The sequence below is a fragment of the Penicillium longicatenatum genome, assembly GCF_028827895.1.
Source record: "Penicillium longicatenatum strain IBT 33135 chromosome Unknown contig_2_segment0_segment0, whole genome shotgun sequence".
Lineage (NCBI taxonomy): Eukaryota > Fungi > Ascomycota > Eurotiomycetes > Eurotiales > Aspergillaceae > Penicillium > Penicillium longicatenatum.
The window spans coordinates 2,359,454-2,381,137 of record NW_026643120.1 but is presented as its reverse complement, the minus strand read 5'-3'; the positions used below and the strand labels follow the sequence as shown (position 1 = coordinate 2,381,137).

Here is a 21,684-nt window from a genome sequence, read left to right as displayed (position 1 = left end):
TATCAGGATGAAACTATTAGGAAAGGGAAGTGGAGAGCTCGGCGTTCGGGCGTTCCGGTATGACGAAGCAACGTCATGCTTAGTTGTGGGCGAACTACCATGAGGACTAGACCCGGCTTGCTGACTGAATCTGTGGACTCGTATTGCTTCACATGAACTATCGCAATTGGAAACTCATTTTGATTTGCAATATTTAGGCTAGACGCATACTTCTCACTAGTCATTTACGCAAAAAAAAAAAAAAAAAAAAAAAAAAAAACCTATCTACCCTTTATTGCAGCGCGGTCTCTCGCTCCTTTTTGCGCCGTTGCCGTTCCCGTTCCATCTTCTTGAATAGCGGATGATGTCCAGCCTTGTCCTTCAGCTGCTTATTCTTGCTCTTATTGTATTCGATGTAGGCCATATCATCACCGCCAGCCAAACCGCTAAGGGTCGCAGCGCTACGTTTGGCATTAGCTTTCTTGCCTCCGGCGCGTTTGCCGCCTGTGCGCATGGAGAATAGATCATCATTCACCTGTTCCACGTCGGCTGAAGACTCATTCTGCAGCATGACTTCCTGCAGAAGCTCGCGGCGTTCTGCGGGTGTTGCATAGGAGAGCCCTTCATATTCGTCAATTCCTTGAAGGTGAGTGATGACCTTGAAGGCGTAGCCCTGGTCGACAAGGAAAGCTTGGCGCTTGGCCGAGTAAACCATCTCATTGGTGTCTTTAGAGACAAGCGAGTAGAAGAATGCATTAAAGCCCTCATCGTTACGACGCTTGGCACGAAGAATGCGGCCCAGTCGTTGAGCCTCCTGACGACGTGAGCCGTAGTGGGATGAGATTTGAATCAGGCAGGTGGCCTCGGGTAGATCAAGGGAAGTATCACCAATCTTGGACAAGAAGATGGTGTTGACTTGCTCGTTGTGCTGGAAGTTCTCCAGGATACGCATTCGCTCGTTCTGCGGGGTTCCACCGTAGATGTAAGCCTTGTTCAGCTTGAGTGCATATCGCTCGAGCGCATAAACGTTGTCAGAGAAAACAATGATCTTATCTCCTCGTTTTTCGTGGAAGTCAATCAAAAATTGACACGCTTGGAACTTGCGTGGATTCATGATGTAGAGCAAGGCCTGCTTCCTAGAACTCTCCCGTAGGTACTCTGAATAGAATTCAGTTGTCATGGGACACCAGACTTCGGCACACTGGACCTTTGCGATATGACCTTGTGCAGCAAGTTCCATCCAGTTCGCTTCATAGAGCTTGGGACCAATCAGGAAGTTCAAATCCTTGATCTTGTCATCTTCACGCAACAAGGTCGCAGTAAGACCAAGCTTGCTCTGTGCGGCGATCGCAGATGTAACCTTTCGGAACATTGAGGCAGGCACAACGTGAACCTCGTCCAGAATCATCATACCCCACTCTCGAGATTGGAGCCAGTCCATCATCTTCTGAGCATCATAGGAACGTGCCCGGGTTTGCGATACCATGGAGTAAGTCGAGACGATAATCCCGGTGGACCGTTTGAATTTCTCTTTATGATCAGATGTGAAGATAGCGATATCGCCGGGGTCAATAGTGGTCCATCTTAAGAACTCGTTTCGCCACTGGACCACGGACATGGAACTTGTGCAAAGAACAATGGTGCCTTTTTTGATAGTCGCCGCAGCAGTGATGCCCACCAAGGTCTTGCCCGCGCCACAGGGAAGAACGATGATTCCACTCTTTGCACGTCCGTTACCGAACATCTTACTGAGACTCTTCTCCTGATATGAACGAATTCGAGCGGCAGGTTTCAAATCCATGTCGAGGTTAGGGTTGACAGTATCACCTTGGAAATCATACTCTTCCAAGGCAGGACATCCAATTGCTTGGCAGCGGGCTTTGACCACTTCAACTCCGGCAGGAGGGATTTCGAAACTATATGTGGTAGCCTCATCGACGTCACCAACATCATCGATCCCGTAATCTACTGCCGCCTCTTCATTTTCATCCCGAGGCGGTACAGCAGCGGAGTTCTGCTGAGTACCAGTCTCTCTTACACCAGCCGCATCCTTCGTTCCAGGAATAACGAGACCTCCCATCTTCGGAGCTGCGCGCTCGATGATTCCCTCGGTACTCTCGATTCTTTGTGGACCGATCACCTCGTCTTTCAACAGTCGTTGCAGCATCTCAGGATCAGTTGTTTCCACGTAGTATCGATTGTGTCGCAGAACCATCTTGATTTTGCCGTATGACTTCGTAAACTCAATAATAAAATTTCGGATACTCTCCGGTAGCGGAGTTTTCGAAAGACGATCCAAGAACTCAACAATATCCTGGGGCTTTAGACCGACCGACACGGCTGCATAAAGACTGTGACCCGTCAGGCGGTATTCGTGAAGGTGGGTGGGACGTGAGAGCGGTTCGGCGATGGTGGTAAGGAAGTCCTGTGCCTGGGGCGCCAGCGGGGAGAAACTCTCGAGGGTGATCGTGCCTTTCACCGGCTCAATCCATAGAGGTCGGTTATAGTGGTCAAGCTTAAGGGGAAGATAAGAAAGATCCTTGTAACCAAATCTGGGGTCGGTCTTGTTGAGCGATCTCTTGCTGAACGACTCCAGAGAGAATTTGCTAACAACCTCTTTAACCGCCAAATTTTAGCATCTGAGTCACTATGTGAGCAGATTACCACACTCTACCTTTCAGGTTGTTCCGCTCCGGTACTTCATCATCCCCATCGTCCGAGTATTCATCGCTGCTGGAGAGTTCGGCATCGGGAACGGGCGTAGGTCGCTTGGAGGAACCGCTAGACCGACCATCTGGACTGAAAGTTAGCCATCGGTTTCCTTGTCCGACTTTTGGAACACCTACTGTCAGTCGCTTTTCTCTTGGGAGGCATCGCGTGGATTTGTTATGTATGGACTGGTCGAGGAAGACGCAGCGCAGCTGAGTACGAAGAGGGTAGGTCGGGACTCGATGAGGCGAACAACGCCTTGTAAAAAATGGTTCAAGCCTGCATGCCACGAGCAGATTTGGGTCGCAGGAAACAGGCGGCGTCTGCCGACTGGATAGAGCGACCAAGACCGGGACAAAAGATATGTGTTGCTGTAAATGTAGAGTTGCTTCAGTCAAAGGTCGGGTGAAGAAGTTTAGAAGGAGAACGGTGAATGAAAGGTTGTTAAAGGAAGGTTAGGATTAAAAGTCCAGTTAACTTACACTCACTGCCTTGCGCCTTGAGACGATAAGCCGCTGCTGCCTGAGGCGAAAGTCATTGCTCCGATTGGTCAGCGGGCCGGAGCCGCCTTGAACTGACGTAGCACAATTCACCTTCACTCTTCCGCAGTTGGTGACTTTTTGCAATCATGAACACGGTGAGTCTATTTTGCTGCTACAATGGCCTATCTTATATTCTAATCAATCTTTCAGATCAGATCCACTTGGTAAGCAGGCATTGCCCCTCCTGGCATGGAAAACACCAGGCATAAGAGATAAGGCTAGCTGGCTGATCCCCGACTATTTATTTCCCAACAGGATTGGCTGGGGCACTCTCTGCGTCGGTCAGTATTCAATTCAGCCCATGGGAATATGATGGATCTACTGTTTCCTGGCCAAGTCAAGCTTCTTTTCGATCCACCGCTAACTGAAATTCCCTCTTCTAGCTGGCGGCGGTGCTTACTACTTTGCTAAACAGTCCATCAACGCCGACCGACAAGCCCGGTTTGAGACCGAAATGAAGCGCAAGGCCCAGAACAAGGCTATGGAAGATGAACACCGACGACAGGCTGCCTTGGCCGGACCAGCCTCCATGCCGACCCCAAGTGACGACGCTAGCTTGAAGCGCGCGAATATGTCTCGATTCCAAAATGCTGCAGACGACGTTGCCTCGCCCAGTGCCGAAGCTTCGCACGATCCGGCTGCGACCCGTCATGAACCCATGACTGAAAATGACCGGGTATTGGAGAAGGGGAAATATGAGGCGGCAGAGCCGTTCCGACCTCCACGTGGCAACCGTTTCAGTTAAGGTCATTCAGCGGTGTCCATTGTATTTTATCTTTGGTCTGTACACTATCGCATATAAAGATTGGCCGATTTGAGATTCTGGCTTAACAAAATACATGGACTGGTTCTATTGATGTGATTTTCAAGACTTATTCTGGGGCCGGGTAACTAGGTTAGCGTGACAGCGGGAAAAATATCCACTACAGAATTCGGCTTAATATTATCGAGTATATATTTACTTGCCTATTTGCACCGGGCTACCCGGGGCCTGGTTTTTCAATTGATGTGCTTAAGGCTATTCAGGTGGGTACCCACCTGAATAGGCGGCTTTTCTTCCCCAGGATCGAAAGTGATGTCAATGTATATCCTGACTCGAATGCGGTGTATGCGTATGCGTTGGGAGAAGCTCTTGCAATTGCTAGTGTGCGTGCCCACGGGCCATAACTAGTGGCTTATTTACCTTGAGCCGAGAGTCGATCGAAGCGTTATCTTGCATGTTGACTGAATTAAGCGAGGGTATACCCCTACATGTGTTCTTGAATTCTATGGTATCAGATACATACATATGTATCTAGGTAGCAAAGTGGAGCCGAGTCGGACACATTTATTCTACATGGACCTCTGAGAAGGATATGAATACTGTAGATATAGTTCATTTCGTTGGATCTATGGTGGTTGGTACCACTAGGCACAAAGCCCTAGTCGCATTCTCATGTCTCCTTTACGAGAGAAAGTTACATGGTCCCACGCTCCTCGGTATCGATAAAAATCATTCAGAAAAGCCCCAACGCCAGGTCCTCAACGCCCTAAAATCATGCTTCGTTTGACAGGTTCCATGTCAGCGCCGGCGCCGAGAGCCAGAACCTATACAGAAAGTGGTAGGAAGATAAAACGAGTGTAGCGACACGTCTCATGCGTGTCGTAGATGAAAGGATTGTTTAGCGAGCGTGGAAGCAGAGAGGCGGGTGTGGTCTGAGGCGTTGTTAGTCCGCCGCTCGTAAACATGATGTCGCGGTACTCACTTGTTGTTGACAGGTGAGCTGGAGTTGCGCTGGCGCGAGCTCTCGAGGGCAGGCGGAACAAAGGGAAGGGCCACACCCGAGATGATGCAGGTCATGGCCACTGCGCGAGCCGCGCGACTATCTGGGCGGGGGCGGTGCGCAGAAAAGTGACGGATAGAAGGACGGACGAGCTGTGAAGCGACGACTGCGGCCATGGTGATTAATGGAGTAGTGGGATGATACGATCAGAAAAATGAATTCAGTGTAAAGAGCCGAGAAGGTCAGAAAGTTTACTTCAAGAGGAAAGGTGTCTTCAATTCAGAGCTATAATATTAAGTACCTTGGGTACACAGCGCGTATTTATAGGAGAGCAGGTCTGCCCATGAGAGCAAGTGACCCGTGTGGGGGGCAGGCTGCGGGGAGTTTTGCGCTAAGGTATGGGCTGATTCTCAATGGAAAGATTGTTCCGTGATCAGACGCAATGACGATCACGTCTTCTCGGCCTGTCGGCAGCCACAACGCAATGATTATTGCCTCACGCCATCGCGGGGTCCAAAAACACCAGCCCAACATCGGCCGAGTATGTGGGGCGACTTGGGTTTGCCCCTCCTTGAAGAGTCATAGAGGGGTTGTGGAGGCTGTTTTAGGCTTCACCGCGTTGGAATGGAATGACGCGGAAAAGAAGGCATCCGAGTAGAAGTTTTGGAACAGACACCCGAGCCTGCGTGCCGGTGGATAAATGTAAATCATGTCAAATCTTATCATTTAGCACGATCTACGGGGCACCCGGATATTGAACCAAGAGGAATTGCCGACACGTAGCACCCCGCAGAATTAACAATGTAGATCTGAAGAAAACGACGAATAAAGCATACAGTACTGTACTAGGAGCAACCAATCACAAATGAATGCGGATCAACTCGTGGAAGTGTCCAAAAAGCGTAATTGTGTACATAATCAATCGAGGTCACGTGTGATACGCTATCCAGCGCCGAAGCTTGAGGAAGCACTTGATTGAAACACCTCAAGGTTCAGACCCGCCAACCTGGATGATCCTGCAATCATGGCATCCCATACTCTCGCTATCGCAAAGGCCTCCTTTACAGCTGGCCTCTTGCGTCCAGATCCCACATCGGTTCCTAAAGATGAGATCGCGACATTTCACTCACTCCTCGACCGCGCCCTGTCGCATTGCTCCCCAGCAAACATCCAGGTCTGAGCTGTTGCAACCTTGTCCCTGTCCCACTCCCCAGAGTTACTAAATCCCTCCGCCCCACACAGACCTGCAAAGCCTGGCTACTCCACTATGTTGCTTCTTCAGCGAACCGCCTAGCGGGGCTGGGCAAGTACCTGGTCGTGCTGGCGGGCTCCTTAGATGTCCCCCAAGGCGCTCGGCCCAAACCGTCTCCGAAGCGTCGACGGCTCCACATACTTTATCTGCTCAATGATCTGTTCCACCACAGCAAGTACCACATGGATACCACGGCAACTTTCTCTACGGTCAGCGGGTCCTTGCAGCCACACATGGTGGATCTTCTCGGCCACACGGCCGCCTACGAAAGGCAGAAGAATCCCCGGCACTATCGACGACTTGAGGATCTGCTGGACATCTGGTCCGAGCACGGATATTTCAGTTCCGACCTTATCCATAGATTGCGGGAGGTCATGAAGCATTCGGCCTCGACCGGAGCAGCCCCGCTATCGAATGGTCTCGAAACTGAGGGTGCCGACCCTGCCAAGAAACTGCCCGGGAAAGAGGCACCGTTTATCATGCCATCGACTCATGGGGATCACTCCACGCCCTACTATGATCTGCCGGCAGGCAACTGGCTTCCTCACATAATCCCCAATTCCACCATTCCTCTTCACCCAGAGAGCATCAAACCATTACAATTCCTGGCTGGTCCTGCGGATGAAGGTCTTGTCAGTGCTCTCAAAGGGTTTTTGAAAGACGTGGATCAGATCTATGGCAAGGACGACCTTGTCCTGGACGACGAAAATGTTGACATAGACGAGTTGGGTCAAAGAGTTACTCGAGATGAGATAACAGGGGATATTCTGGACGGCGAAACCTACTACGGCTGGTCCCGTGAATTTTGCCAGCAAATGAAAAAGAAAAAATCCGACTCTCCCAGCCGTAGCCAAGGACAAGCTCTGCAAGGCCTGAAACGTCGCTATAGCGATAGCTCTATGAGCGACCGGAGCAGACGATCAGAATCCCGACCCCGAAGTCGATCTCGGCCCGGCCAAGAAGGTCGCCAAACCGAGTCTCGGCCACGGTCCAGAAGCCGTTCTCCACGGCGATCACGTAGCCGGGACAGTTCATACTCACCCCGGGAACCATCCCCACCCCGATTCCCTCCTCCCCACCAACCCTCACACGCCCATCCACCTCCCCATAATTCCCTTCCTCCTGCTCCGTCTCACCCCTATGGTCATCAATATGGTTTCTCTGCCCCACCTCCACCTCCACCTCCTTACTCAGGAGGTTGGTCACCTGCCCCACCCCCACAAATGCCGGCCATGCCCTTCCCCCCACCCGGCCCCGGTATGAATCACCCAGCCTTCCCTCCTACTTTTTATCCTCCTCAACAGATGAACATGTCCCCTGGTCAACCCCTTCCTCCAGGGCAATACCATTTTCCTCCTCCCCACTCTGGTGGCCAACAAGGTGACTCTTGGGGACCATCAGCAGGACGAGGCTGGCGGTAGGATTGATCTATGTATTTTTACTCCTCAGAACACGATATCCAACATGTGCTCTTGAATCATTTCCCTGTCACTCCAGTCGGTCGACCTTATTGGACACTGCTGCGTAGTGCCCTCCATTCAAAATCTATGATCGAACATTACTCAAGGTTAGGGCTCGGGATCAAAATTTCGATATTATCATTGCCATTGAATGCAGCCCGTCACTTATTGGTGGATACTAAAGAGGCTTGAGTCTCGTCTAAAAGGATAAAATAATAAAAAGAAGTGCAAAGAATTCACAAAAAATTGACCAATACCGAAAGCAATACGCCAAGGTTATCTCAAATGACATGAAGAGCGCCAATGCCTCCACCTTTCCCCCCAATGCTAAACCGACCCCAATGTACTCCGATACATCCCACCACAATCCCAGGCCAACTTCCTCACGACATGATATCATAGATCAATTCCGACTGAGACTCGTCGGCGACATTGTAACCGAAAGATTGGTAGTACTTCTCTTTGACAGACTTAAAAGGCTTGCATCTGTTGATAGAGGCAGTCTTTATGAACAAGAATATGTTAGTCCTCAGCAAATAGATGGGGAAGAGAGTATGAGCATGATGAAACGTACATCTATTCTGTCTGAGCAACACATAGGCGAGTATCCATGTCCCTGGCAAGTAGCCGGATCGGTGTCCTCGTTCATATTTTTGCCTAGGTTCCAGGTTAATACTCGTTAAATATTGCTTGAATCCATGTATAGAACCTTCATAGATCAAGGAAAGGTGCACAGAAAAGATGAGAATAACGTACATTGGAATGAGACCTTTGAGCTAACTTGAACCCCTCCGATGAATGGAACAAGGTCACCCAATGACCTGAAAATACCCTGTGTCTCCTCTTGGAAGGACTGACAGCATGCCTTGTACTGTTGCTGGGGGCACTGGTACGCGCCCACGGGGGTCCGCACTGGAGACGCCAACGCGGAGTGTGAGTATGAGGCGGATGCTGAGGGCTTAAATGTCGGTGACGGTGTCAAGGCTTCTGCTGGTGTATCTTGTCCGAGTGGGATGGCAGTAGTGATGGAGCACAGGGTTGCGAAAATGGTCAAAAGCGGTGTCAGGTGCATGATGTCGGTGAACTGCGTGGATTCTCTTCTTGGTCGCTATTTATCTTCCGCTTGATCGAGGTAGTTGATAGACAAGGGTAATTAAATGGGCTGTGTTGTCTGGTTGAAGATTCGGAAAAGACAGTTTTCGTTGGATAGACTGGACTGGTGAAATAGTAGGGATTATTTTCGAAAGAGCTGGCGTCGAATCGAATCAAATCAAGGAGTGTGAATAGTTGGGACGGCGCAATCAGTAGTTGAAATGAATGACAGGAGCTGGGCGTAATTAAGTCGAAAAAGGCGTCATCCGGACACAAGTTGAAGGTGGTTGTCGACAAAACCGTGAAGCTGCGGGCCAGTCGAGGGGAGGATGGTAAGGTAAGACTTATTTCCCCTGTGTTGACGTGCCTGGGTTAGTTGGGAGGGCTCGATGTACGTATCCCTCGAGTCATTTGATTTGAGATTACAGGATCGAGCTAATTACTTCTGACTTTTCCCTCTCGTCCCTTTTCTGTTTTATTTTTCTTTCCCTTGGTCTCCCTTGTTTACTATTAGCCTGGTTTTCCATATCCCGGAATGCCAGGGGTTACAGAGTCCCAAATGAGGCCAGCAACGAAAGGAAATTTCGGTACAGATAGCCTGTTTAGATCATTTGGAATGCTTGTGTCTAGTTCTAAGTTTTTATTGGCCTTGGTGAGTGTTCTATTGTCCGGTATGTTGCTATAGTGACTGCCTCAATGGCTGCGGGTCATGTGGGCGCCATCAATTGATATAGCGTACTTAGACAAGCACCAGCAACCGATTCTTTTTGCCTTTTGTGTGACAGTAATAGCGGATCTATAGTACAGAGGTTTTGACCTGCAAAAGGAAAGCAGGTACCTAAATGAGAACACGAGTGTGCTGTGCAGCATCGAAGCTACGCAAGGGATAGCGCCCCTGCAACGAAAGAATGCAAGAACCGTATCGGGACAACTCTGTTATCAAGGGATGGCTTTTTTTCAATGCAATCTCGATCTTGTCGGGCAAAATTGTAGCCTGGATAATTTATGACTCAACATGAAACTTTAGTGATCACGCAGCCCCGAAAGGGTGTCAACAGCCCTCCGAAGTTAGGGCTACAATTAGGTAAGACTAAGAGATTCACGTAACGTAACCGGTAAGCGAGCTGCGCATGTAAGCCAGCTGCGCAGCTGGAACACCATAGTAAATGCGAAAAATTACAACTCAGTATCTCGACAACGAATATATGAAATAATTTTTCCTTGAGATACAATGATTTTCATGCCATGTTAAGCCAATTAAGGGTATTTAAGAATTATCATACCTTATATAGGTAGTAAATACCAAAGATGTATAGATTGCGGATTGTAATTAACGTAATTTTTGAAATCATGATAATGGAGCTTTTGAATTCCCTTGAAATCAATACATTATGTCGAGTTGTCTTCTTGAAGACAGCCTATACATAATCAAATAAAAAAGGCTCGTGGGTGATGAGATATGAAGTTGTAATTTATCGCATTTACTATGGTGTTCCAGCTGCGCAGCTGGCTTACATGCGCAGCTCGCTTACCGGTTACGTTAGACAAGATTGATATTTCCCACGGTTCGGAACACGGAAAATTGAAGCACATATTAATTGATTTACTTGACGATTTAAAAATCAGAAACCTAAGTCCCTCATTCACATTCTGTTTTACCATTTTCCATGCGTCCCTCAAGGGCAGCGTGGAACCTTGATCTCCAGATATATAATGCAACTTTCCCGCTTTTGGATCCCTTACAACACTTACATACCAATAGAACATCGATCACTGCATAGGCAATTGGAATTTTTCCATCAATAGCAATCAATGAAGCCCTGCGATATATTGAACTGATATGTATTGATTAATCGGCCCACCAAGGTAGATTACTTGAAAAATTCTACAAAATATATAATCTATCAAACTATTCAAATTATATGTAAAAACAGCTACGAAACGCGCAGTCCCAAATCACAGAAAAGCAACATCCAGGTATTCAATATCTAATTATACAAATCATCAGACAGAAAAAGAAAAAAAAAACCATCATAGAATACACTGGTCGTAACAACTGATTTTCCCACTCGAGACTGTTGTTGCGCATCTTCGAGGGTTGTGGCGTGGGGTTCATCACACAGCACACACCAAAAAAAAAAAAAAAAGAAAAGAAACCGACAAAACCCAGAACAACCGGGAAACCCAAAATAAGACTCGCTCGCTCGCTGATCAAAGGGACGCATGTTGTACAAGCCACCCCCTCGCAGAAGGGATGGCAGAAGAAAAGCAGACTTAATAACAGGGCGCACAACCCCAGTGGACATGTAATGGTATGTGAAACATCGTTTGTGATCTGCTCTTAGACTTGGATCGTGAGACGAAACGCCCAAACAGTCACCAGTTCAGGATGGATGGGTAGAACGAATGAAGTCGGGGTGGGAGAAGGAGAGTAGAAAGTTGGGAGAAGGGCAGAGGGTGTAGACATATATATCTCACCTGTTTTTGTGGATTTTTGTGATAATATGCGTGGGTAAAAGGGGTCGGAATCGATGGTCTGCAGTAGCCCAGTGTATTCAACACAAGCGTAGCCTTCTAGACTCGCGCTCAGGAAGAATAAGAGTTGTCCCTACGGGGATGGATCGGTAGACACTGGGTAGACTCATCGGAATCCAGAAATGCTGTATCAAACAGGTGAAAAGTGGAAAGGGCAAAGGGAATATAGCGAATGGGTATGTGAAACAGGGAACCATTCTACAGTGGCGCGACTCAGATCGGGAAACACATAAAACTTGCAAGGCTGGAAATGCTGCATCGCTGGGAAAGCACAAAATGCAGGCACTTTGCCGCTTTAAAAACTCCTCGGGAACTCCGTGGAAACTCCGCCTCCAGAAGAACATCGAAGTACGCCGCATCACAGCTTATTCGATGGTTTAGAGACCAGGCCTCTATAAGAAGCGAGAGGCGTCGATTAGTTTGAGTCCATGATATCGAAATGTGACGAGATTTGGAAAACATACTTAGGAGTGAGCTATAGCTCTAATAGCCAGATGTGGCCTGGTCCATCGCATTAGACTTCATCATATCGGCGGAAGAACCAGCGGACGTTGGCGGAGGGCCGTTGGCCTGGCTAGCCAAGACACCGTTGGATGAATTGTCGCTGTTGCCAGAGCTTTGACTACTACGGCTGCTCGTTCCGTTTCCGCGAGAGTTGCCAGGACCGTCGAGATCAACAAAAGTCGACATCTGGCGTTGAGTATAGTGCAGCATAGTACGGTTATAGTCCTCAAGCGAGTTGCGAGGATCCATAGACTGGGCCTCAGGAAAATGGGTAGGAGGGCCAGCTCCAGAGTCCTGGTAAAACTCAGGCTGCTGCATCTGAGATCCTTCAGTCATGGTGGAAAGTGTCTGTCGGTGCGACTGTTAGTAGACAGTCCCGAATGAATGAGTTGTCGCGGGTGTGAGGGAGGTAAATAGACCGCGAGTAGGAGACGTATGCGGTGAGGCGGGAACGGTTGACCATGGATTAAAGGGTTGAGAGGCGGGACAATCAGGGAAGTGGGGGCCGACCAAGCAGCTTACCTTTGTAAAACGGAATCAGGGTTGACTAGACAGATTAAAAGGGTACGGAACCAGAGTTGGAAAATTGTAAAAAATAAAAGTCGTTAAGGTAGAAATCTCGTGGGTAGCGCCGCTCTGACGGGGCCTTGCAGAAAATCAAAAAGTGTCTATGGGGCCGGAGGTATAGGGTTTAGGGTATGTGCGAGAAAGGCTACCCAGAGGAAGGTACTTCGAGGTAAATATAAGGAAAGACCACGAGAAGAGGAGAAAGGGGTGTGTGGGGTAAGGGGATGCAATGAAATCACAATCGACCTCATTACTCGATGGCAAGCCCAGCGCATGGCTGATAGGTCCACCACACGAGCCTATCACCCCAAGAAAAAAAAAAAAAAGCTCGAGGACGTTCCGTCGGCTAGACCGTACAAGTGACATCATTGGCTGAAGAGAGGGGGTGGAAGGTCTTCGCGATGTTGTCTGGGCGACATCATACGAACGGTACCTCTCCACCGGTGGGTGTAGGAAATACATAGCCGCTATCAGCGCGGTCTATGTTTGGCCGAAGGGTCTTTCATTATGAACACACCCGTTTCCACATCGAGACAACGAGTGGTGCACATGGGGAACCAGTGGCATCACTTGATCCACCAGAGAGTGGTCTCCCTATGAGGTCACTGAGGAATGTGCCTATGAATGGACCGATATTGTGAGATCAGAGGAAAGTAGAAGATTGGGCCGGGGCCCTGCAGATCTGCAACTTGACGTTTACCTGACGAATCATACAGGATGTTTGAGCGTTCAGGCTCGTCAGGCCCATTTGGTGTTCTGGTACTACGCCGGGATAGGTGTATGCGCAATGTGGGAACGCGAGGTGGGCATCCCCGGTGGAGCCGTGGCTTCACGCTAATCCGGGGGCTTTATCAACAGTTGCGAGGTTGTATCTGTGAACCATCATGCCGATCCAGCAATACTATGCTCCTTTTCTCCTTCGGGTGTCTACGTTCGTTCTGCCATCCACATTACAGTACCTGCCGAAGCCGTTCGTTTCAATTTCGGCGGGCACCGACCTGAGGCTCGAGAGTGGAGTCAAGCCATGCCGTCATGGCTTGGTCGATCCGACTGTATCGATTCGGCCACCAGAAATTTATGATGCATGCAGGAACAATAAGAGTTTTTGCTTTTCCTTAACAATAGCTTCGGATGATCCATATGAATGCAGACAGAAAGGAGAGCAGATCGGGAAATTAAGATCGAACATGGGAGTGTTCCAGTGGAAAGGATGTGACGACATCAAAGTGGAGAAATTCATTTTTCGGTTTTTCATTCAGTGCCTTAGGCACGCGCACCTGACGTCAACTCATACATACTGTAGGACATGTTGTTCTTGTATATACGGATCAACTACATTGCATTACGGAAAATGTGATCTTCAATACAATGGGGAAATAGGAATTCGAGGAAGCTACTGTACAATCCGTACATCATTAACGATGTTTTGATTTGCTTGATTGCCCGATATGGCCGTGGCGACTGATGGTATATCTGATCCACTGAAGCTTCGATCATGAGCACTCACTAATTTGGAGATTTATGTCGGGGAAGCAATAGACGCGACCAGTGATAGGGGTTGCGTGCAGAAGACCCAGGGTACGGCGCTTCAATAATTCGCCATCCTAGCGGGGGAGGCGAAAGACAGGGCTTGCATGATCGGTACCGACGAGGAGTCCTTTTTCGTCTCTCCACTTTGATCCCTGAGATTCCCGACATGAGGGTTTCATTTCATTGAGACCCGGAAACCATTTCTGGGTGGGCCAGATAAGATGACACCGTAGAATAGCACATGCTCATTATCAGACCTTCAAGGGGCCGTACTGGCTCACGACCTGCTCACGTTGGACATTGGCAGCATATCGACGTCAGCGGTACACTAAAATGAAATATCCATTGGAGACGAGAGTTTGTGAAGCATCTGACGCAAGAGTAAGCTGGCATATTAGCGCATGGATCGGCACTACAGTAGAATGGTCACTTTGGGGGCTGGACTGCTTAGTAGATGCCTGCAGGGTGCCAATGACCTATGAGGCAATGATGCTCAAAGCGCCCAACCACCTACTTACAGTATACCCGTATGCAGACAACACAACGCTTTTGTGAAGCCGATCCCCACCACAGTCAACAAACGGATGTTGTACAGCACACGCTATGCACTGTAGATCGCACGGCATTGTAAGGTAGCTGGCCAAAAAAAAAAAAAAAAAAATTCATGATCATTCATCCTTATGGTCCTGAAACTTGCCCTATACAGGTAATATGGAACAGATATGACTCGAAAAGCGTACATTGCTGTAAATAGGACACTATTGATATCCACATCGCATAGCGCGGTGTACCGCTCGGAGTCGAATGGTTCGATTTCCAGATAAGTAGCCGGGTTTCTGTATGGGGTTGAATGGGTGTTGAGGCTCCCTACTGTAGGACACCTGGAGGCGAAAATGACGAGCCAGAGGGACGCTAATAGGGCCCAAATGATATCACGCCCCGCATCGTCCACTTCGCTGTAAATTTTGACTCGAGGTAAACTCGAGGTTACAGTCCAGTGCAAAACGATATGACCTCACCGCGGTCGATCCCAACGTTGGGACAAAAAAACAAGTCAGCCATGTGGCACGGCGGTTAGGTCATCGCTGCTGACTGCAGACGCCGACTCTCCTCTTGCATCATCGCCTGTCTCACTGAGGTCTCATCATTGGGAAACTCGCGTCGACACAGAATTGATTGCTTTCTTCGGGGTTACCACGCAGCCTCTGTACCTTGCAGAAGGTCTGTCTGGTCCAGAACCATAGAAACCTGTTTTGAACGGTGAACCTGACTACAGCGTTAAGGGTACTGTAAGTGGGCCTCACGAGCACAAAGCGTTGGTCAAGCATTCAGGTAGATTGATCCCTTTCTCTTTCTCATTCTTCCACTGACGACAGATGAGTCGCCGCTGATCGGGACACCATTGACCGAGCAAAGCACAATGACACCAATTTGATGCCAGAAACCGGTCTCCCAGTTCTGTCGTGACGACAACAGCAACGCTTACTCCGCCTCGATTTTACCATGACGATGGTTATGACATGGCCTCGCCGCCCAGGCCTGTCATGGATGGACGCAACAAGAACCGGCTCGAGTGATCAGAGCAGGTGTCCCCGGAACTACACGGAAAATCCTTCGTCTCATTTCTCATCTAGTCACGACCCGGAGTTAGTGAGCGAACACGAACCAGCAGAGGACATTCGTACAAATTCTCCGGCGAAGACCAGCAACCAGATCCCGACCCCAACCATCCGCCCAGAAAGCCCCTTAAACCTGCTGCTTGCTACACACATCCACCGTCACCTGCGCGTCATGAGTAGCCAATGAGAAAGCATCGGGGACAGACCGAATAACATGTGGAGCGATACAGTACTTAAGGAAAAGATCCATTTCACCGGGCGTACATAATATGTTCTGGTCCAAAGGGGAAATGATTTTAGAGGCTATATCAAGGGACATGGGAATAAACTAGGCCAACACGCTGTAATCTCTGAAGCCTGAGTTTGAGGAGAAAAGTCGACCAAACATAATAGTAGTAATGCATCATATTATTCAATTCATGCTCATACTCATCACACGTAACCTATATGAATATAATGTTAGCAAATATTTGACTTGACCGTACAAAACCATATACAATACTGCGCATTGTACAATCCTTCAAAATGAAAGAATTTGACACAGGTAAGAGAAGAAACATACCCTTTCTTGCGCCCTGGAAGAAGAAGCGCACAACAAAGACTTGCAGAGCGGCCATCGACACCATCATCAGCGATTCAATTACGCTGAAATTGAAGATGCGGCGCTCGGTGCTGCGGACGGTGCTGAAGTTCCGGTTCTCACGTGTGCGGAAGTACTTCTGGTTCCGGGAGATTGTGGACAATTGAGCGGAGAGCTTGTAAATGGATTCCTCCAGGCTGGTGGTTTGTTCGGGGCTGGCACCCTGGCGGGAGGGGAGCTGGGCGCGCTGCTCGTTCTCAACCTAGATTAAGAATAGTAGTTCAGTAGATGTTTTGAGATCATTTGTTGATAATGTCGGAGTAAGAGTGAAGTGTTGATTATGTGCGGGTTTCCCTTGAGACAGGGGCAACGTACGGCAATCTCGAAATCAACCATCTTCTCGGCGAATGTTGACATTTCATTGTTAAAGCAGAACTTGTATTCGCCGATGCTCTGCGCCGTGAATACGAAGTCGCCTTGTCGTTGCTTTTCTTCGGCAGCGACGATCTTGTCGCCTGGTGCCAGGATAGAGTAATCGACATCGAACGAGCCACCGGATTGGACCTTTACCGGAATTCAATATTAGTATTCACTTGAAGAGATACCCAGAGAATGCTTTGTCGTAGTGCGTCAGATCTAGGAACGTTGACTGACCGCGAAGTAGAAGGCCACCTTGGCGTTGGCCTGTTCGACCTCAGTGTAGAAGCATGCCTTCTCATTAGCCTCGAGACGGTAAGTCAGAGCAGTGGCAGAGACAGACGAGGCCAAAGAGGCCAGGCCAGCGAGGAGTGCGAGCCGCATGTCGAAAAGCTAGCGATGTGAATTGGGGATGCGCGTCAGGAGGTCAAGGATCTCGAGGTTCAATTGTTCTGGCCAGGTGGTTGTTTGCAGTGTTTGCACACAAACAAATTACTGTTTCCACACAGACTGGAACTATAGAGCGGAACACTATAATCAACGGAAAAGGATAATTCTTCGATTGAATACACATCGCCCAATACCCAACTCGATTGGCAAATCCCCGAAAGGCCCACGTTTGAAGTGGTACTTTTGCAGCCCAGAATCATCGCTTCGTGCCATTTGTATCGTCTCTACTCCAACTATGGGACTATGGAACGGAGCGAACAAGGGAAAGAAAAGAAAAGAAAGTTAGAAAGGAAATGACAAAAAGAAGAAAATCAATGACACTCAGGCTGTTGCTGCTCATGTACCGTATAGCAGCATCTTGCCCTCAAACCCCCCCCCTTAGCGCCCCGTAGAAATTCAATACTTTATCGAATGAAAAAGCTCTCGCTCTTACCCCAGAATCCACGGCTCTTGCTAGCGTGGTCTAGACCGAGAAGATCTTCGGGACCAGCGATGTCCGAGAGAATGTCATCTAAATAGTAAAGGATAGTTCGTCAGCTCCTAAAGGTTCCAATTGATTGCTGCGGATAGACTTACCATCCTCAATGTACTTAGCATTCGGGAAGGAGTTGCGAGGAACAACAGAAAACTTGATCTTTTCGAAGGGTTTTCCCTTAATACCCGTCCGCTTAGAGAGTCGTTCCTTAGTCTGCTTGAAGATCTCGCCCTGTCCGAATGTTAGTACAAAATTCACTTGACACTAAGAATGAATGGCATATCTCACAGGCTTGACGACGAATCTGAAAGGAACCCCGTGAGGGCGATTAGGTTCTCGGTCAAAGTTGTAGGCATTGATAAGTCGGTCGTCGCTTTCCATGCTCAACTCTTCGGCAGGAACCCGCTCTGCGTACAGTGTGGAGTATTCATTGATGGAAGCTACATTGAAGTCCTCGCGAAGCTCCTTGTAAAACTTTCCGCCGTGGGCCTCAAAGATCCTCATGTTCTGGAAAGCTTCGTCATCGAGCTTTGTCTTCTGCTGAAGAGCGGAAAGAAGCTCGGCGACGGTTCCATTGCGAGCCACTAGAATCTCAACGGTCTCTTCCTTGGTGATTCCTTCTGTAAGCATTGTCACCTTGAAGCACTTCTTACTTTCATAGTCGCTGAGACTCATGTCCAGGACCTCGTAGTATAAGGCATCCGACCGGTGCATGGTGTAGCCATATGTACCATATTGACCGTTGAGGATTTGAGCCAGGGTTGAAGTGATGGATCGCTTGAGAAAAGCCTTGGCTTTGCCCGTGCTCGCCATCACTGGCGCAAACCGCAAATGGGTTGGATCTACGTTCAAATGCTCGCCCACCTTCTTCGAAAATTGATCGTAGGTCATCTTCCGGCTGAGAGTCAGGGTAAAGTCTTCAGTCTCGGAGGCCATAATAGGAGCAAAGGTGACATCCATGCGGTTCAGAAGATAATCGTAGAACTGTCTGGCATCGGTGTAAAGCGCCGAGGCTGGGAGCTCCGACTCCTTAACTGCCCGCTGGAAAGTAATGATATCACCGTCCTGGATCTCAGATTGCTGGAATGTCTGCTTGGGTTTCATCACGTCGATCATGTTGTGCTTGATCTCTTCGAAGAGCATGAACTCGGTACCCACGGGCCAATTCATCTTCCCGAGAATTATGGGTCCCAGATCACCAACTTTTTGACTCTTGGAAACATAAACAGGACCAACGCCGCTCAGAGTTTGAGTGACCGCGTCGAAGTTCTTCAAGAAGATCAGAGCCGAGTCATTGCTGTCAGGCCAAGGCTGGCCGTCGGGAGAAACCTCCATCCACAGTCGGAAAGTGTTACCCTTGGTACCATATTTCGAATAGGCGTCCTCAACGGTCATGTCGGGGTCAGTGATAACCTGGTCAGGCCGAGCAGTCTTGTTCTGACGGTTGACAATCACCCAGAAGCGGATGCTATCGACGTTGAGACCACGTTCCTCTGCCATTTCCTTCGCAAATTCGCCCACTTTCTTCGCTCGAAGAACACGGTGCTGGGTGGGTTGCGACGGATCTTCAGCTGGAAGATCGGGACTGAACAAATCAAACCCGTGGTGAGACTGGAAGGATTTCTCAGTCAGAACGCCAATATTCATGTACAGGTGGGCCTCTTCTCTTTCCTTCTTGCGACGAAGAGCCTCTGCACGATCTTCAGCCAGACGGGTCTCTGTGGTCTGGTCAGTATAAAATAATAATGGTTTAGCGCTTGGGAGACATACCAATATGGGATGGAACATCCTCTTTGGTGATCGGACACAGAACGTCGTCCACTCGGGTCTTTCGGATGTAAACCAACATGTAAGCGTTCATAGAGCGCTTGGTTGAAAGTGCTCGGGTGTATGGCTGTCGAACGCCAGTGGCTCCATTCGCCAGTTCATACTCGCCACCATAGTTTTCCTCCAAAACTTCCTTCTCAGTGACCCGATTCACTCGGTCATCGTCAAAGCGGTACCAGTGTCCATCTTTAGTGGGCTTCAGAAACGCGTAGTAGTGTCCGGCGTCCAAGCCACCACTGTGCACCAAGACTCCATGCAGCTCATAGGTCCAAGGCTCGGATTTGTCGGCATTTTCTGAGAGATAGGGAGCAGCATCGAATTCCAAGGGAAAGACGTGTCGGTCGTTCACTTTCATCATAGTAAGAAGATTCAGATCGTACTCGAACCGTTTAAGGTGGAGGTGCAAGACCGGTGGGAAGCTTTCAAAGATCACACCCTTCTTTGCATCTTGCAAGCCGTAAGGAGGGCCTGCATCATACTTGTTCTCACCCTCGAGTGTTTCAACCTGAATGTAGTCACGGAAACTGTCATCCAACGTCTTATTACCTCGAACATTCAACTGAATATCCCAGAAGTCCTCCACACGAGAAGATTCATAGTCGACGTTAATGCACGATATATAGGTCTTCGTCTTACCCACGAACATGTCAGGTAAAGCCTTCTCCGCAACTGTACCCTTCATCTTCTCTTCTAACCGCTCCATGAGCTTTCGTGAGAGTTCCTGGACATCCTGCTGCTCAAAAGCCTGTCTGGAGTCCCAACCAAAAGACACAGTCAGTTCAGTTGTGGAAACTGCGGATTCATTGGTTTGCAAGTTGTAAAAGAGTCTTTGGAGAGTCCATGCGCTGTTTTCGCGAGTGGATTCCTCTTCGGTAGGAATTTGGTACACAGCCTGTTGATGTTAACAATTGATCTCGATTGAACAGGAAAGGATTCATCTGATACCTTGCGGAAAGCATTGGTAAAATACAGCGATTGCAAAAGCGAGTTTAGATAGCAGGTGGCACCCTGGTTTCGGAGTCCAACCATATCAGTCTCTTTCTTGGAATCGTAACTGAGACAAGTTAGTCATTGATATACAATGCGCAGTTTTGGGGAGCTGCAGCGCTTACTTCTGAAAGCTATGCCAGAGAACACCGGTGGGATCCTTGACAACGCGAACATATGCTGTGATGTTGGCCTCATCATCCTGTACCAGTGGCACGCCTTTGCCTTCCCACGCTTCGTTGAATAGAGTTCGGATATCGTAAAATCGGGTGAAACCCCAGTCTCCCTCATCAGCGGTGAATCGATGGGTCGCAACTGTATTCCCGTTAGCTGAATGCTTCGATCTGTAGTTTTGGAAAATATTTACCGTGGGAGACATAGATCGAGGGATCCTTCACGTTTGACAAGACCAGTGCGAATTGCACACAGGCATACCAGTTCTGGGGTGGTTCCCCTTCCCAGGCGTGCTCAAGGTAGAACGAGGCATGTTCGGAGTGATTTCCATACGGGAAAAAGAGGATCCGCCTAATTCTCAAGTCAATGCTTGCGTTTGAAGAGTTTCGTTCCATGATATCGCCTACCAAGGAGACCCGCCGCAGTTAAAGATTGGCCCGTGCAGCTTGCGTTCCGACTTCCTCCAGTCTTTGATATGCCATGTGTGGTGAATCTCGTCTTCGGCCTCAAGGTCAGCGGGTTTAGGCAGGACTCGTGCCATCATAGCCGCATCTAAAAGATTGAATATGCCTCAGTCAGCTAACTTTTCCCGAACGTAACAAAATACTGCAAAGCCGGTTCTTTCATGTTGAAGCTCCGGCTCGTTGGTGACTCTGATCGGTCGCATCCTTGTGAGCCCGTTCCACCTGGTCGGCCGTGCCATGCTTGTTGTGATCGGGTTCCGCGGCGGAAGAGGGGGAAACAGAGCAAAGAAACCTACGGTCAGCGGCAGAAGGCGCAGGCTCAGGCTCATCGGAGCCTGAGCGAGAGACGACGACAACATCAGTCTTCTCATTGGGGTACTGTTCGTAGTCGTCGACGAGCATGTCGTTCTCCGCAAGCTGGGGCCTAACGGTTAGATCTGCAATGACGACACACGCGAGGGGTACGGTCGGATACTCACGTTTTCCATGGCGAAAGCGCCCTCCCGTCCAGCCGGAAGGCACTTGTCGGAATGGAGAGAAAGTTGACTGGAGAGACGAGGGTGGGGGGAAGGAGAGAGGGTGAGAAATGCGGACTCTGGGGAGGAAGTTGTCGGGAGGAATTTCTTGCTGAAGCAGATTGGAGAGAGCTAGCGGTGGCGGAGCCCTCGTAGGCTCGGCAGTGATTAACAGGGACAAGCTAAGGGAAGCAGGTGTTTAGAAGAAGATCAAAAGAATAAAGAAAAGTCAACGAATATTAA

General features: G+C 49.0%; 9 protein-coding genes across 9 annotated transcripts; 3 read left to right on the top strand and 6 right to left on the bottom strand.

The window, feature by feature from the left end:
* Positions 1-271: 271 nt before the first annotated feature.
* Positions 272-2,853, bottom strand: N7484_003410 (TFIIH/NER complex ATPase/helicase subunit SSL2; the record flags this gene model as incomplete). The annotated part of the gene is made up of 3 exons (XM_057113830.1): positions 272-2,595; positions 2,654-2,773; positions 2,826-2,853. The coding sequence occupies 3 exons, from the start codon at positions 2,851-2,853 to the stop codon at positions 272-274; spliced, it is 2,472 nt and encodes an 823-aa protein (XP_056973970.1).
* Positions 2,854-3,316: 463 nt separating this feature from the next.
* N7484_003409 (uncharacterized protein) lies at positions 3,317-3,975 on the top strand (the record flags this gene model as incomplete). The annotated part of the gene is made up of 4 exons (XM_057113829.1): positions 3,317-3,325; positions 3,381-3,394; positions 3,486-3,511; positions 3,614-3,975. 4 exons carry the CDS (start codon positions 3,317-3,319, stop codon positions 3,973-3,975), a joined length of 411 nt encoding a protein of 136 aa, XP_056973969.1.
* A 996-nt stretch (positions 3,976-4,971) lies between these two features.
* Positions 4,972-5,169, bottom strand: N7484_003408 (uncharacterized protein; the record flags this gene model as incomplete). Its single annotated transcript, XM_057113828.1, has 1 exon — positions 4,972-5,169. The coding sequence occupies one exon, from the start codon at positions 5,167-5,169 to the stop codon at positions 4,972-4,974; it is 198 nt and encodes a 65-aa protein (XP_056973968.1).
* An 848-nt stretch (positions 5,170-6,017) lies between these two features.
* Positions 6,018-7,666, top strand: N7484_003407 (RNA polymerase II-binding domain-containing protein; the record flags this gene model as incomplete). The annotated part of the gene is made up of 2 exons (XM_057113827.1): positions 6,018-6,167; positions 6,236-7,666. The coding sequence occupies 2 exons, from the start codon at positions 6,018-6,020 to the stop codon at positions 7,664-7,666; spliced, it is 1,581 nt and encodes a 526-aa protein (XP_056973967.1).
* Positions 7,667-8,088: 422 nt separating this feature from the next.
* Positions 8,089-8,777, bottom strand: N7484_003406 (uncharacterized protein; the record flags this gene model as incomplete). The annotated part of the gene is made up of 3 exons (XM_057113826.1): positions 8,089-8,208; positions 8,280-8,362; positions 8,462-8,777. The coding sequence occupies 3 exons, from the start codon at positions 8,775-8,777 to the stop codon at positions 8,089-8,091; spliced, it is 519 nt and encodes a 172-aa protein (XP_056973966.1).
* A 3,038-nt stretch (positions 8,778-11,815) lies between these two features.
* Positions 11,816-12,172, bottom strand: N7484_003405 (uncharacterized protein; the record flags this gene model as incomplete). The annotated part of the gene is made up of 1 exon (XM_057113825.1): positions 11,816-12,172. The coding sequence occupies one exon, from the start codon at positions 12,170-12,172 to the stop codon at positions 11,816-11,818; it is 357 nt and encodes a 118-aa protein (XP_056973965.1).
* Positions 12,173-15,436: 3,264 nt separating this feature from the next.
* Positions 15,437-15,739, top strand: N7484_003404 (uncharacterized protein; the record flags this gene model as incomplete). The annotated part of the gene is made up of 1 exon (XM_057113824.1): positions 15,437-15,739. One exon carries the CDS (start codon positions 15,437-15,439, stop codon positions 15,737-15,739), a length of 303 nt encoding a protein of 100 aa, XP_056973964.1.
* A 245-nt stretch (positions 15,740-15,984) lies between these two features.
* N7484_003403 (p24 family protein) lies at positions 15,985-16,933 on the bottom strand (the record flags this gene model as incomplete). The annotated part of the gene is made up of 4 exons (XM_057113823.1): positions 15,985-15,995; positions 16,115-16,394; positions 16,508-16,696; positions 16,787-16,933. 4 exons carry the CDS (start codon positions 16,931-16,933, stop codon positions 15,985-15,987), a joined length of 627 nt encoding a protein of 208 aa, XP_056973963.1.
* Positions 16,934-17,403: 470 nt separating this feature from the next.
* On the bottom strand, positions 17,404-21,487 carry N7484_003402 (ubiquitin-specific protease UBP15; the record flags this gene model as incomplete). Its single annotated transcript, XM_057113822.1, has 10 exons — positions 21,406-21,487; positions 21,223-21,343; positions 20,870-21,014; positions 20,656-20,813; positions 20,414-20,603; positions 20,247-20,355; positions 19,245-20,193; positions 17,763-19,192; positions 17,576-17,705; positions 17,404-17,510 (listed from the first exon to the last, which is right to left on the bottom strand). The coding sequence occupies exons 1-10, from the start codon at positions 21,412-21,414 to the stop codon at positions 17,404-17,406; spliced, it is 3,348 nt and encodes a 1,115-aa protein (XP_056973962.1). The 5' UTR covers positions 21,415-21,487.
* Positions 21,488-21,684: the final 197 nt, after the last annotated feature.